The sequence below is a fragment of the Bubalus kerabau genome, chromosome 21 (assembly GCF_029407905.1).
Source record: "Bubalus kerabau isolate K-KA32 ecotype Philippines breed swamp buffalo chromosome 21, PCC_UOA_SB_1v2, whole genome shotgun sequence".
NCBI classification, from domain to species: domain Eukaryota; kingdom Metazoa; phylum Chordata; class Mammalia; order Artiodactyla; family Bovidae; genus Bubalus; species Bubalus kerabau.
In genome coordinates, this window is record NC_073644.1 from 63,880,519 (window position 1) to 63,892,891 (window position 12,373).

General features: G+C 58.1%; 1 protein-coding gene across 1 annotated transcript in view; it reads left to right on the forward strand.

Annotated features, from left to right (window-relative positions):
• The first annotated feature begins 773 nt into the window (after positions 1–773).
• TNFRSF11A (TNF receptor superfamily member 11a) overlaps positions 774–12,373 on the forward strand; it is a 62,914-nt gene continuing 51,314 nt past the window's right edge. Inside the window, exon 1 of the mRNA XM_055559348.1 lies at positions 774–894. Within this exon, the coding sequence (XP_055415323.1) occupies positions 820–894 (75 nt within the window). The 5' untranslated portion in view covers positions 774–819. The remainder of the gene's footprint in view (positions 895–12,373) is intronic.

The window sequence follows — 12,373 nt, forward strand, 5'->3', positions numbered from 1 at the left end:
GAGGGCTTGGAGGGGTGTCTCTGACACTGCTTGCCCTGCTCTGCTGTCAACCAGGCTGCTCTTTCTTTTCTTCTTTGGCCGAGGCGCGCCGCTTGTGGGGTCTTGGCGGACTCATTTGAAAAGACCCTGATGCTGGGAAAGACTGAAGGCGGGAGGAAAAGGGGACGACAGAGGATGAGGTGGTTGGATGGCATCACCCACTCGATGGACTGAGCCTGAGCAAGCACTGGGAGTTGGTGATAGACAAAGGAGCCTGACGGGCTGCAGTCCATGGGGTCGCAGAGTCGGACACGACTGACCGACTGGACTGGACTGAACTGAGCTGAGTTCCCCACCAGGGAACTGAACCCGCGCCCTCGGCAGTGATCGCGAGGAGTTCTCCGCGTGACCTTTGGTCGCTGGGCATTCGCTTCGGGAGGTCCAGGCTTGGAAGGGTGAGCGCGGGCTCGGGGCGCGCGCGGGGCTGGCCGGGGCCACCGGGCTACCTTCTTTCCGGGGAGTGTGCCCCCGACGGTCCGGGGATGCGTGCCCGCAGTGTCTGAGGGAGCCTCCCGAAGGCAGGAGCTCCGCGGGGGCGCGGCGAGAGCCCCCGGATCACCCCCAGCACCCCCAGCGCGCTGGACTCGGGCGCCGCCTCCTAGCCCGGGCCCTGCGCCGGGCGCGGCCTGAGGAGGGCGCAGCGCGGACAGGGAGGGTGCCCGGGGGTGGGGCGGGGCGGGGCGGGGCTGGACGGGGCGGAGCGGGCGGACCCGAGGTCCCGGGCCGCCGCGCGGGCAGCAGAGGCCGCAGAGCGGGCCACCGTCCCCCGCCCTCCGCGCCATGGCACCGCGCGCCCGGCGGCGCCGCCCGCTGCCCGCGCCGCTGGCGCTGCTGGCGCTGCTCGGCCGGCTGCAGGTAAGGAGGCCGCCCGCCGCCCGCGCCCCGCGCCGGGGCTCCCTGCGCGCCCTCCTCCGCGCGGCCGGGGTCTCCGAGACCTGCACGGAGCCCGGGGGCTGAGGATCTGGGGGGAGAGCCTCGGGGGGGTGCGGTCGGACTGTGGGAGGAGGGAACCGGGAGCCTCAGGGATGCCGGGGTGCTGCGGGACCCCGGCACCCGAAAGTGGACGAGGGGCCCCCGCACGATCGCTGCCGCGGAGACAGCGGCGTAGACACGGCCCCTTCCCCTGCGGACGGACTCGAGAGAAAACTTCAGAACCGCAGGCAGCGCCCAAGTTAACCAACCGTCCTAAGTAGGATTCTCCTTTCGGGCCATTCTGAGCCCCGGTCCTTAACTCTACATGCGCCTCACTCGGTCTCCCCACCTCCGCTTGGCGGCTGTCGGAAGGTGGACTGGCTGATGCTCGCCCCTTGCGGGGGTGTCCATCCAGAGCGCGCGCTGAGACAGGGTTTGGTAGTTTAGTGGCTCAGATGGTAAAGAATCCGTCGGCAGTGCAGAAGACCCTGGGTTCTCCTTCCAGAGTTCCATCCCCCGGTCGGGAAGATCCCCTGGAGAAGGGCATGGCAACCCACTCCAGCATTCTTGCCTGACGAATCCCATGGACAGAGGAGATTTTTTTCTGAAAAAGGAAATCAAAAAGAAAAAAAAAAAAAGAAAAGAAAATCAGAATGTTTTCCTACATTCCCCTCTTTCCGTAAATCTCCCTTCTCCCCTCCAGTTCCACCGCCCCCCACCGCACTCCCACAAACCTGCAAGCAGTTTAAGAACCACCGGCTCAGGTTCCGGACCAGAATGACATAGAATCACTTCTCAGAACCCCTGTGATGATACTGGGACAAAATAGTGTTCACAGTTGGAAAAACCAACGCACCTGGGGTGCTTGAAGTCAGTCGGGGAGCCGGTCTGTAGGGCGCTGCTCTCCGGGTGCTGAGCGGGCGGGCAGGCGGGGCAGTGGGCGGCCTCAGCGCGGCCAGGCCCCGCTGAGGCTCCAGCCCGGGAGCAGCCCGGGACTCCCCTTGGCGGCCTTTCCCCTCGAGTCCCGGGGGCTGTTCAAGACTCAAGGGGGCTGGGGGGACCGGGAAACCAGTGTCTCCCCGATCCGGGTTCCCTCCCCATCCCAAGCCCTCCGGGAAGAAATTTCTCTATCAGATCACTTGGTCCAGTTGCCAGGTGAATAAAAGCAGGTACTGGTTTTCTGTCCCCTGGAGGAGAGCTATAGTGTGGGAAAGCCAGCCCCACAGTCTTCTGACAGCCTGTCCCCTTGGAAGTCCCTCAGAGGGCAAGTGCTGGTGGCGTTCTGCTTTCAGCAGTTTCAGATTCCCCTGCTCTGTTAAGATTGGCTTCGGCTCTTGCTGACAGCTTCCAGAGCGAACAGCACTTCTAGGGCTGTGTTTGGAGTGAGGAGAGATGGCAAACTAACCTGGGACTAGAGCCTGGACAGAAGTACAGGCTGTGGGCTGGAGCAGACGGTTCTCTGGAAGACAGGGCCTGTTCCCTTTCTGCCTAAGGGAGCCTCTGGGAATGGCTGAGGGCAGGGAAGCCGGGAAAGCCTGAAGGCATTTTCTCATTGTAAGCACTTCAGGTGTTGCTTAATGAAGTGTTCAACAGGTTGGACAGGTGTGCTGCTTTATTTAAACCACAGGAAGAGGGCTCCAGGGAATAGCTAGCCACCTGAGAAAACCCTGCTCACTACACAGCTTTAAAAAAAAAAACACCTCACAGTGTTAATTGCAAAAACTTCATATGTACATACATGTGTACATGTAGTGCCGCAGGTTCTAACATGGACAGCAATTGCTATCAAAACATTTCTTTCTCAGGACTTCCCTGGCAGTTCAGTGGTCAGGACTCCATGCTTCCAATGCGGGTGACATGGGTTGGATCCCGGGTAGGGGAACTAAGATCCCACACGCCTCACGGTGCAACCAAAAAAAAAAAAAAAAAGCCAAAATACCCATTTATTTCTCAGAGCTATCTTTCAGCAAGTACTATCTACTCTCCCCAACCACCCCGCCCTTTCCCTTTGAGCTGCATGAATTATGTGCATTTTTAAATCATACTTAAACAGGAAACGGGGCTTCCCAGGTGGCTCAGTGGTAAAGAATCTGCCTGCCATGAAGGAGACTGTGGGTTTAATCCCTGGGTTGGGAAGATCCCCTGGAGAAGGAAATGGCAACCCACTCCAGTATTCTTGCCTGGAGAATTCCATGGAGAGAGAAACTGGCAGGCTACCGTCCATGGGGTCGCAAAGAGCTGGACACAGCTCAGCGACTAAACAACAAACAGGAAACAGTGGAAGGATGCTGGAATAGCTCTAATCAAGTGATATAAGTGTGTGTCTAGTCTCCCCAGTGCAGACGCACTGATTCTGAGCCGGTGTGGCCGTGTCTCCCCCGCAGAAACTGGGGTTCCAAGAGCCATCCTGCAGTTACAGCTGCTTTTGGCCCACCTGGTCTGTTCAAAGAAAGGAATTGCCTTGGTGGTTAGTTCTCACCCGCTAGGCAAGGCCTGAAGAACTGTTTAGTGTGGGGCGTGGCGGAGGTATCACTTTTGTAAAATAGTCGGCAAAAATGGCTTCCAGAAAGGGCCTTATCTGCAAGCATTGTATTTCGTTCCATGAACATTATATTAAATCGATTTAAAGGTACCTGGGAGGCTATAAGGTTTGCCTTTTAAAACATCTCTGCGATTGTATCTCTGTGTGTCTGTGTCAGTGAGGGCATTTGAGTTCAGACAGAAGAGTGTTTGTCTACAGACAGAAAAACACTGAAAACTTTTATGTTGATCATTCTGCTGTTAGAGTTGAGAAATTATAGGACCAGACTGTGTTCATTGAGGTCATTGATCACACAGCCGTGTTTATCCCTAGTAATCCAAGACCTAAGGGCAGAGTCGCTCATACCTGGGCCAGCAAGTGTATTTGGTATTTGGGATGTAAAGCCTTGTTCTGGGGAAACGCACGGCCAAGACACAGCTGGGTCTTCACTTTCAGGTCCAGAGGACAAGGCGGGCAAAGAGTAACACTGTCTGTACACGAAGCGGTGCAGGGAAGGAAGGAGGGATACAGCTGGAGGAACCAGGAAGGGCTTCGGAGCAGGACGCTCCCGAGGCCATCTTTGAAGGACGGCTGGGAAATCAGGGGTCAGAGGCAGTTGGGGAAGAAAGCTCTCTATTGGAGAAGTTGGCTCGAATGGTTTAGGCCTAAAGCAATCTTGCCAAGAAAAGAAAACCCACATATTTTTATGACTTTATGGATAGCAAATAGCACTCTGTAAAGCTAGCTGAAGGAAGCCTGCGACAGACAGGGCAGTAAACATTTGCAGTGTTTGAGATAACACTTGTGTGGCCCTCATTAAGGTGGCAAGGTAGACTAATCAGGAACAGAGAGGTCGTGGGCCCTGGAAGGCCCGTGGGGAGACCCCGCAGAGGAAATCCCCTGGGTGGGGCTGCAGGGCTCGTGGGTGCCCGCCTGGCCCAACAGTCTCCCCGCCCCACCGACCCATCCTAGCGAGAAGGCCTGGCCATGTGTTCCTACTTTGTTTAGAGAGTCACAGACTCCAGGATCAGCATCCTTTTCGTTGGTTTTGTTGATCACAGATATTTCAAATGCCCCCGCCCCCCGCCCCGGTATTTCCTTCCCACCACTTCCCCTGAAAATGGCACATCTGTAATCTGAACGTATTCTCTGTGTTGATAAGGAAACATGAGCTTGCTTTTACAGTTATCTACCAGAAATTCTTATGCCAGGAAAACTGAAACAATAAAGGTGTATCTTTGAAGGTCAGTAAATCAGTGTTTTATGAGGCCATGAAAAGGGGAGTTCCAAGCCAGGGCCTCCTTTGCAGAGAGTGATGTTTGAAGAAGGAGCCACGTGAACTTTCTCTGCCAGCTCAGTATTAAAATTCCCCCCATGCTGTTTTCCTATTTTTGAAGTGCATGGGAAAAGAAAGCGGTATGTTTTCCACATGTGTGTCCAGAGGAGGCTGGTGGGCCCGTCTTGCTGTGGATGTGGGTCTGCATCCCGCCTAGATGGTCCTCAGCTCTCCAAGTGACACCCCAGGGAACCCACCCTTGGGCCAGGGGGGCTGGTGGACAGCCATGGCCTGTCTGCTGTCTGCTGTCTGCCTGCAGAGTCCGGATCCCAGCCCGCAGGAGAAACAACACCCGACCCCACCTCAGTCACCCCCCACCGCAGTGGGTGGGATTAGGATCCCCGCCGACAGCTGATTTTCCTTCCCACCACCCGTACCTTCCCAATCTTATGTGTCCCTCCGGCTGCCATCTGGGAGCTTAGACATTCAGTCATCTCAGAGTCTTTGTGACCCCATGGACTGTAGCCTTTCAGGCTCCTCTGTCCATGGGATTCTCCCGGCAAGAGCACTGGAGTGGGTGCCACTTCCCCACCCAGGAATGGAACCCGCGTCTCCTGTCTCCTCCACTGGAGTGCGTGGCCCTGGCCTCTTCCAGGGGATCTTCCCCACCCAGGGATTGAACCCGCGTCTCCTGCATTGGCAGGTGGATTCTTTACCACTAGCGCCACCTGGGAAGCTCCAAGCACCGAGCTGCCTCGTGGGACCCACTGCTAGAAACAGATTAAACTCAGCTCCTTTCCGCCCCAAACCCAGCCTCTGAGCCTGAAAAACCCAGAGTGCGGTGGACTTGGGGAGAACAGAAGACCCAGTGGGAGTGATTTCTCAGCGAGCTCGTGGGCTTGGCGCTGAGCGGGCGGCGCGGCCGGCCGGTATCTCTGCCCTCCATCCGCGGGCGCTGTCAGTCTGTTTCCTGGCGAGGGCCCGGCCTGCCGGCTCCCCAGCCCTCCCCCTCCCTGGCCCTGCTGAGCTAAGGCAGCCCCGTCAGCATTTAGGCGCTCGCCTGCGTGGATGTGTGCTCACGACCCATCTGTCCGCGTCCTGTGGGCCAGCAGTGACCTCCAGCCTCAGGTTTCCGTGGGCTGCCATGTTCAGGGTAAGAAAGAAGACTGTTTGTGTTCAACGTGTTCATTTAACTCAACAAAAGGAGCGCCTCCTCCCGGTGGGACGCCAGGAGAGCAGGCCCAGCCCTGGTCTCCCCGCACCGCACCGCTCAGTCTAGCCGCGAGCAGCCAGAACGCGACGGGACCGTGCGTCCCCGGAGCGCGCTCAGAGTGCGGTGCGCGCCCAGGGCAAGAGGGCCTTCACCGGCTTGGAGGCGTCGGGGGAATGGCCCCACTTTCTTGCCGTGCGGCTGTGCACGTCTAAGGCGCAGAAAGAGGGTAAGGGGGCGGCCTGGGCGGGGGTCTGAGGCTGGTTGGGCGCCCTGCCTGGCGGTGGGAGCGGCTGGGGGGATAGCAGGCGTGGACGGAGTCCAGTGTTTGGGGTGACTACAGAGGGCCGTGTTCCCGGGCTGCCAGGGCAGGTGGCGAGAGGGACTCCGGGAAGGGCTTTATGTGCAAATAGTCTAGGTTTTGCCCCGGCGTGTTGTGTGCTGGGGAGGGACGCGCGGTCAGATCTGCAGGTTGTGGGGAGCAGCGCCATGGGGAATGGGGGTGGGTCCCCAGGGGGCGGGAAGGACGCCACGTCCCCTTCTCTGGGGAGGAACTTGGAGAAGCTTGAATGGGGTCAGGAAGGTGGGGAGAGAAAGGAGGCAAGTGCAGGGTGCCCCGAGGTGTGCCAGGTGCTGAAGACACAGGGGCAGAGGATGTGGTCGCACCTATTATTTAAAAATATATATATGATAGATGTCAGGACAACACAGCTGACCATTTGCGCCATCCTTTTGTACAGTTTATTAAGGAAACTGCTTAGTCCAAATCCAAGTCAAATCAGTTTCAGTTGCAAGTAAAGGATTTTCCCCCTAAACAATAAAGAAGAATGCAGTGTAGGATATGGAATCCCATTTGCTTCGGATTGTTGTACTGGGAAGCAAAATTCCTTGGAGCCCCTAGAGGTAAAAACAAGCTAAGAGCCCCAAGGCACTGCAGGAAATTTGTGTGCCTTAGAATTCAGAGCCATTTCCTGGCCTAAAGGTGTCTTTGAATCAGAGGGTCAGGATGTAGGCAGAGTTTGAAAATTCAGGACTACAGAGATAAGCGACCTGCGGTCCCCCGAGTCCATCATCAGGGCTGGCGTGACCTACCCCGTGGTCTTCTACAGTGCCCTCGGTGCCCCCGCCCCCAGCCCAAGCCGTGTTTACCTTGGACGGCAGCTGGGCAGAGCTCTTTCTCCTGCAGGAGGCCCCTTTTCCTGGTGGCTGTCAGTGCCTCAGCTGAGTGTTTCCCTTCCACTCTGCCTGCCCCCTCTGCGCCCCCACCCCCCAAAAGCCCTGGCCTCACAGGTGACACAGAGGTCCTCCTGGCACAGGCAAAGGCAGAGAGCTGCCAGGTCTCCAAGTGGCAGGAAGAACCGTCGGCAAAAAAATGACCCTTTGGGTTCATTGGAATAATAATAACTCATGACATTTCCTGTTCAGTGTTCAGAGTACAAGAGCCACTTCCTCCAGCCACCAGAAATTTGAAGACTTTCCATGAAAAATGAGGAAGAAAAACTCTTTAACATGTTGTGAACGTGATGGTTAAACCTGGGAGGCGGGAAGAGAACACAGGTTCTGTCACACAAGTCCTGTCTGCACCACGGCCTCTGCCAGCTCCGTTCTCCTTACTTCCCCCAAATAGGAAGTGAACCTTTTTTCTGAGGTTCTGACTCTTTAAAAACATTTGCTCCTCTCTGCAATGTGCATGCGTGCACACTAAGTCCTTTGGTCGTGTCCTATGCTTTGCGACCGCGTGGACTGTAGCCCGCCAGGCTCCTCTTTCCATGGGATTCTCCAGGTAGGAACACTGGAGTGGGTTGCCATGCCCTCCCCCAGGGGATCTTCCTGATCCCAGGATTGAACCCGAGTCTGTTATGTCTCCCGCATTGGCAGGCAGGTTCTTGACCACTGGCACCACCTCACTGAAAACTGTGCCCTTAAGTAGCACAGACAGCTGCCAAGCGCCTGTCCAGTTGAACAACTTGTCAGGGGCTCTCAGTTAAGCATCATGTCTGAAACAATCATGTTAATGGAGACCCTGGTCCCTGTTTCAAGCCTAGTGGGGATTGATCACATCTGCCCTGGCTCTGCCGCGCATCCTTCAACAATTCTCAGCGGCCGGAATGTCCCTGTGGCCCTAAATCTAGTACTGTCTCACAGTTCGACCCAGTTCCTTGCATTTGCTCTGTCTGGGGGTGAAGATCCGCTGGTCACTGTCTCTATTTTCGTGTTTCTCTCGTTGAAGACTGTCAGCCCACTACTTCCTCTTACTCAAGTTATTCATGCGACTTCCTTTAACCTCGCTGTCAGCTTCTTTCCTTTCAATTCTCTGGATCCTGGCTTTGCAGTTCCAGGAGGTGCTCTGGAAAACAGACCTCTGCTCCGCGCCTGAGCCCCAGAACACCCCTGCCTCGTATTGAGGCTGAGACCACCCATCTGCGTCCCTGGCAATTAAGTGGGTCAACAGCTGTCCGGAGGGTTGAGCCAGGTGCCTCGGGCGTGCAGGGCAGGACAGGGGCCAAGGAAGCCTCTGGGCCTGGACAGACGTGATGCCAAGGGCAGAGCCAAGCAGGAGAAAACCAAGGCCTGGCTGGTGTCTAAGACCCGAGCCGGCCAGGTGGGGGCGGCCTGGACCCTGGAAACTGAGGAATGCACGTCCCCAGGCCCCGACATCAGACACCCTGCGGGTGGGACCCTCCATCGGTGTCATCCCCTCCGCAGGGGATTCTGAGGCACGCCGGAGTTTGAGACCTGCTGCTGTAGACGTCGGATTCCACGGAACGATTTTGAGCTCAGAGCTAAAGGAGTATTGCCTGATGACTGTCTTAAATGCACCTGCCACCTGTCGAAGCCCTCCCGCGTGCCTGGAACGTGCTAGGTGCTGCTCGCAGAGGTCTAATCCCCACTCCAGCTCACCGGGAAGGCAGGACTCACGCCCAGGGCCCCGTGAGAAAGGCGCGTCCAGGGCAGGCGTCAGCCCCGGGGTGCGGCCCTCACCCCGCAGGGAAGCCGCGTCTGCGGTTGCTGTGTGACAGGCAGGGCTCAGACAGGGAGAGCTCCAGGCCTGGGGCGTGCGGAGAGAGAAGCAGGCTCCTTAGGGCTTGGGGAAATAGCACAGCCGGTCTGCATCTGTGGGACCCGCTCAAGGAGGTTCATCTGCGGAGGGCGCTCTGTTGTCGACTGTCACCGAGCAGAAGGGGAAAGGCTGTGACTTTAAGGCTGGGTTTAGGCAGGCACCCTGGGCAGCCTCAGCTCAGGGTCCATGTGCGGGTCGCTCCCTGACTCAGGAGGAAAAGAAATGTGACAGACTGAATCACCGCTGCCACTTCCCGACGCGAGGGCATCTCTGACTGCGGGCAGCCCTGGGGTGCCGGGAAGAAGCTGTCCTGTCCCCGCTGGGCCAGGCGCTCCAGCCCTGCCCTGCGTTTGTCAGGACGTCCCGGGCGTGTTCATCCCCTTCTGCCGCCCCCCAGGCTCTGTCCTCCGTGTGGGGGGCTGGGGGGACCCCTTCTGAGGAGCTTAGGTTTTCCTTATTCCAGTCGGGGTCCCTGTGCCCAGGTCACCGAGGTCTTATTTATGTGTCTGGTTACAAATGACCAAGGCACCAGATGGTGGGATGGCATCACCGACTCCATGGACATGAACTTAGGCAAACTCTGGGAGCTCGTGAGGGACAGAGATGCCCGGCGCGCTGCAGGCCATGGGGTCACAAGGAGTCGGACACAACTGAGCGACTGAACAACAGCCAAAGCCCTACTAGAATGGGCAGCTCGTCATTGTAACTAAGTGGGGCGGTCCTTGGGACGAGGGATGCGGGGGTGATGGGCGCCCGCTGCTCTGCGCCCGCACGGTGAGTCCAGGGCGTCCCCGGGGGGCCGCCGTGACGGCAGCGGGAGCAGCCGCATGTGGGCCAGGTGGGCCCGCCTTCCGTCCCGTTCGAGAGCGAATCCGAGCCCAGGAAGGGATTTCCGATCTTGGTCTGGCCTCCCGTTCGCCCCAGGGTGTCTCTGACTCTGCCCCCGATTGGTGGAGCCCTTTTGAGCCCGTGCTGGGGAGCGTGAATCTGATTCAGAACTCGTAGGAAACCATTACAGTTTTCTGTAAGGGGAAGTTGTAAGATCACAATCAGTCCTTCAGGAAATATTATTCATAATTTACTGAGAATTTGAGCATTTGCTGCATGCCTGGCACTGTGCCACTCTGCTTATCACGCATGGTCTGAGTGGGCCACCTTGTCTCTTGGTAAGGAAGAAGGGAGCTAGGGAAGATAAGGAAGGGAGAGCCTCGAGCGCGGTGCCCGGCCAGCGGGAGACGTTCAGTGAGGACCTGCTCTGCCCTCTCGCCCCCTCCCGCCGCGCGGCATCTGCGCGGTGGTGGGCGGGGCGGGGCTCAGGGTCCCTCGTGCGGATGGAGATGAAGGTGCAGACCCGGAAGTGCTCTCGGGCCCTTCCTTTGGCTCTCGGGCCCTTCCTTTGGCTCTCGGGCCTTGAGGCCGTCTCTGACCTTGCTCCTCCAAGACCAGCAGTGTCGGCATCACCTGGGACTTGTTAGAAAACCCGCATCTTTATGAGAGGTTCAGGTGGCTCGCTTGCGCAGTGAGGGCTGAGAAGCGCTCGTCTCTGAACAGTATAGGCGAGTCAGATTCCCGTACCTGGCACCGTGCAGCGCTCAGAGGTATTGAGTATCCTGGGTGGTTGAGTTCGTGGGTGTTTTTTTTAAGTGTAGCTCACTTGTGGCTGAGACAAGAGAATGTGGAGCTCAACTGTGTTCAGGAAAGAAAGGAAGAGGGACGAGTTCAGCCAAGTCCAGGAATGGCCCTGGATGTGGGCTTTAAGTCTTGAAAAGCGAGGCAGATGAAGGCTGTCGAGCGTGGCAGTGACTGTACCAGAGAGGGGGCCGTGGTGCTCCCCTCCCAGCCGCCGAGACGGGGAGGGTCTCCCCTCGGCGGCTCCCCAGGGCCCGGGGTCCTGTGGGCACCGGCTCAGCACCCGGCGCAGGCTTCATCCTTCCTTGAACCTGGAATCGAGCCGAAGTCCTAGGATGTGACCCCACGAGGCCGCCCCCGGAGGCTGTGAGATGCGTGGGAGGTTAGGGCCTCGTGGCTCAGTGGCCCTGGACAGGCTCCCCAGGAGAGGCGGGCTGTGTGCTTGGCAGGGAGGGTACAGCTGGCGATGGATGGCCCGGCCGGGGCGGGGAGGGCGCAGCGAAGCTGGGGGTTAGGGTTGACCCAGGGGCGGGCGGGCTCGCCAGAGTGACATTGGGGGGGGGGGGGGTCCGAGGCCCGGGGGTCGCAAAGACAGCCAGTGCGCTCACTGAAGGTCCTGAGCAGGGGGTGACCCCGAAAGTGACGTGGGGGGCAGGCAAGTGGGGGAGGTGGGGAGCGTGCGGTCGACTGGGAAGAGGAGGAACACAGAAACCCACCTTAGATCTGGGGGAGAATGGGTGCGTGGGATGCTTGTACATGTATGGCTGAGTTCACTGTTCACCCCAGCCTGTCACACCATTGTTTGGTTATCGGCTGTACCTCACTACAAAAGAGAAAGTTTAAAAAAAAAAAAACCGCCGGTGATCCTCAGCGGGATTGCGAGAGGAGACAGTCCGGGTGGCTGAGACCTTCTAGCACAGGGGCTGAGCAGTCCAGGTGTGAGACCTTCGCTTAAATGACAGTGGCCCGAGTGGGGAGTTAACTGATCGGCCTTGCTGACCCGGGCCGAGGGTTGAGCAGGACCGCAAGGCTGGAAGGGACAGGGCGAGGGGCCGCGCGGTGCGCTTCCGGCCTCGGTCCTGGGCAGGGCCGCTGGCGAGATGGCAGAAGTGGATGGGGGCGGGCCGGGGCAGGTGTGGGGCATGGGGAGCCCTGAGGGGCCTTCATCTCGGTCTGACCCATCTCGGACCTGGCGCTCGGCACGCAGCAGCGCTGGCATCGCCGGAGAGCCTGTTAGGACTGCAGACCCCACCCCAGACCCACCCACGAGCGGTGCCTTTGCATTCATTTTCCAGGTCACACTGTGCACACTTAAGCAGCAGGCCTGGGGCTTCCCGGGCGCAGTGGGGATGTCACCTCCCTGTGCAGGGGGTGCAGGCTGACTCCTGGTCAGGGGGCTAAGATTCCGCACCCTGTGGCCGAAAACCCAAAACGGAAGGCAGAGGCCACATTGTAACAAGTTCAAAAAACACTTTAAAATCGGTCCACATCAAAAAAGGCTGAGCGCCAATGAACTGATGCTTTTGAACTGTGGTGTTGGAGAAGACTCTTGAGAGTCCCTTGGACTGCAAGGAGATCCAACCACTCTATTCTGAAGATCAGCCCTGGGATTTCTTTGGAAGGAATGATGCTAAAGCTGAAACTCCAGTACTTTGGCCACCTCATGTGAAGAGTTGACTCATTGGAAAAGACTCTGATGCTGGGAGGGATTGGGGGCAGGAGGAG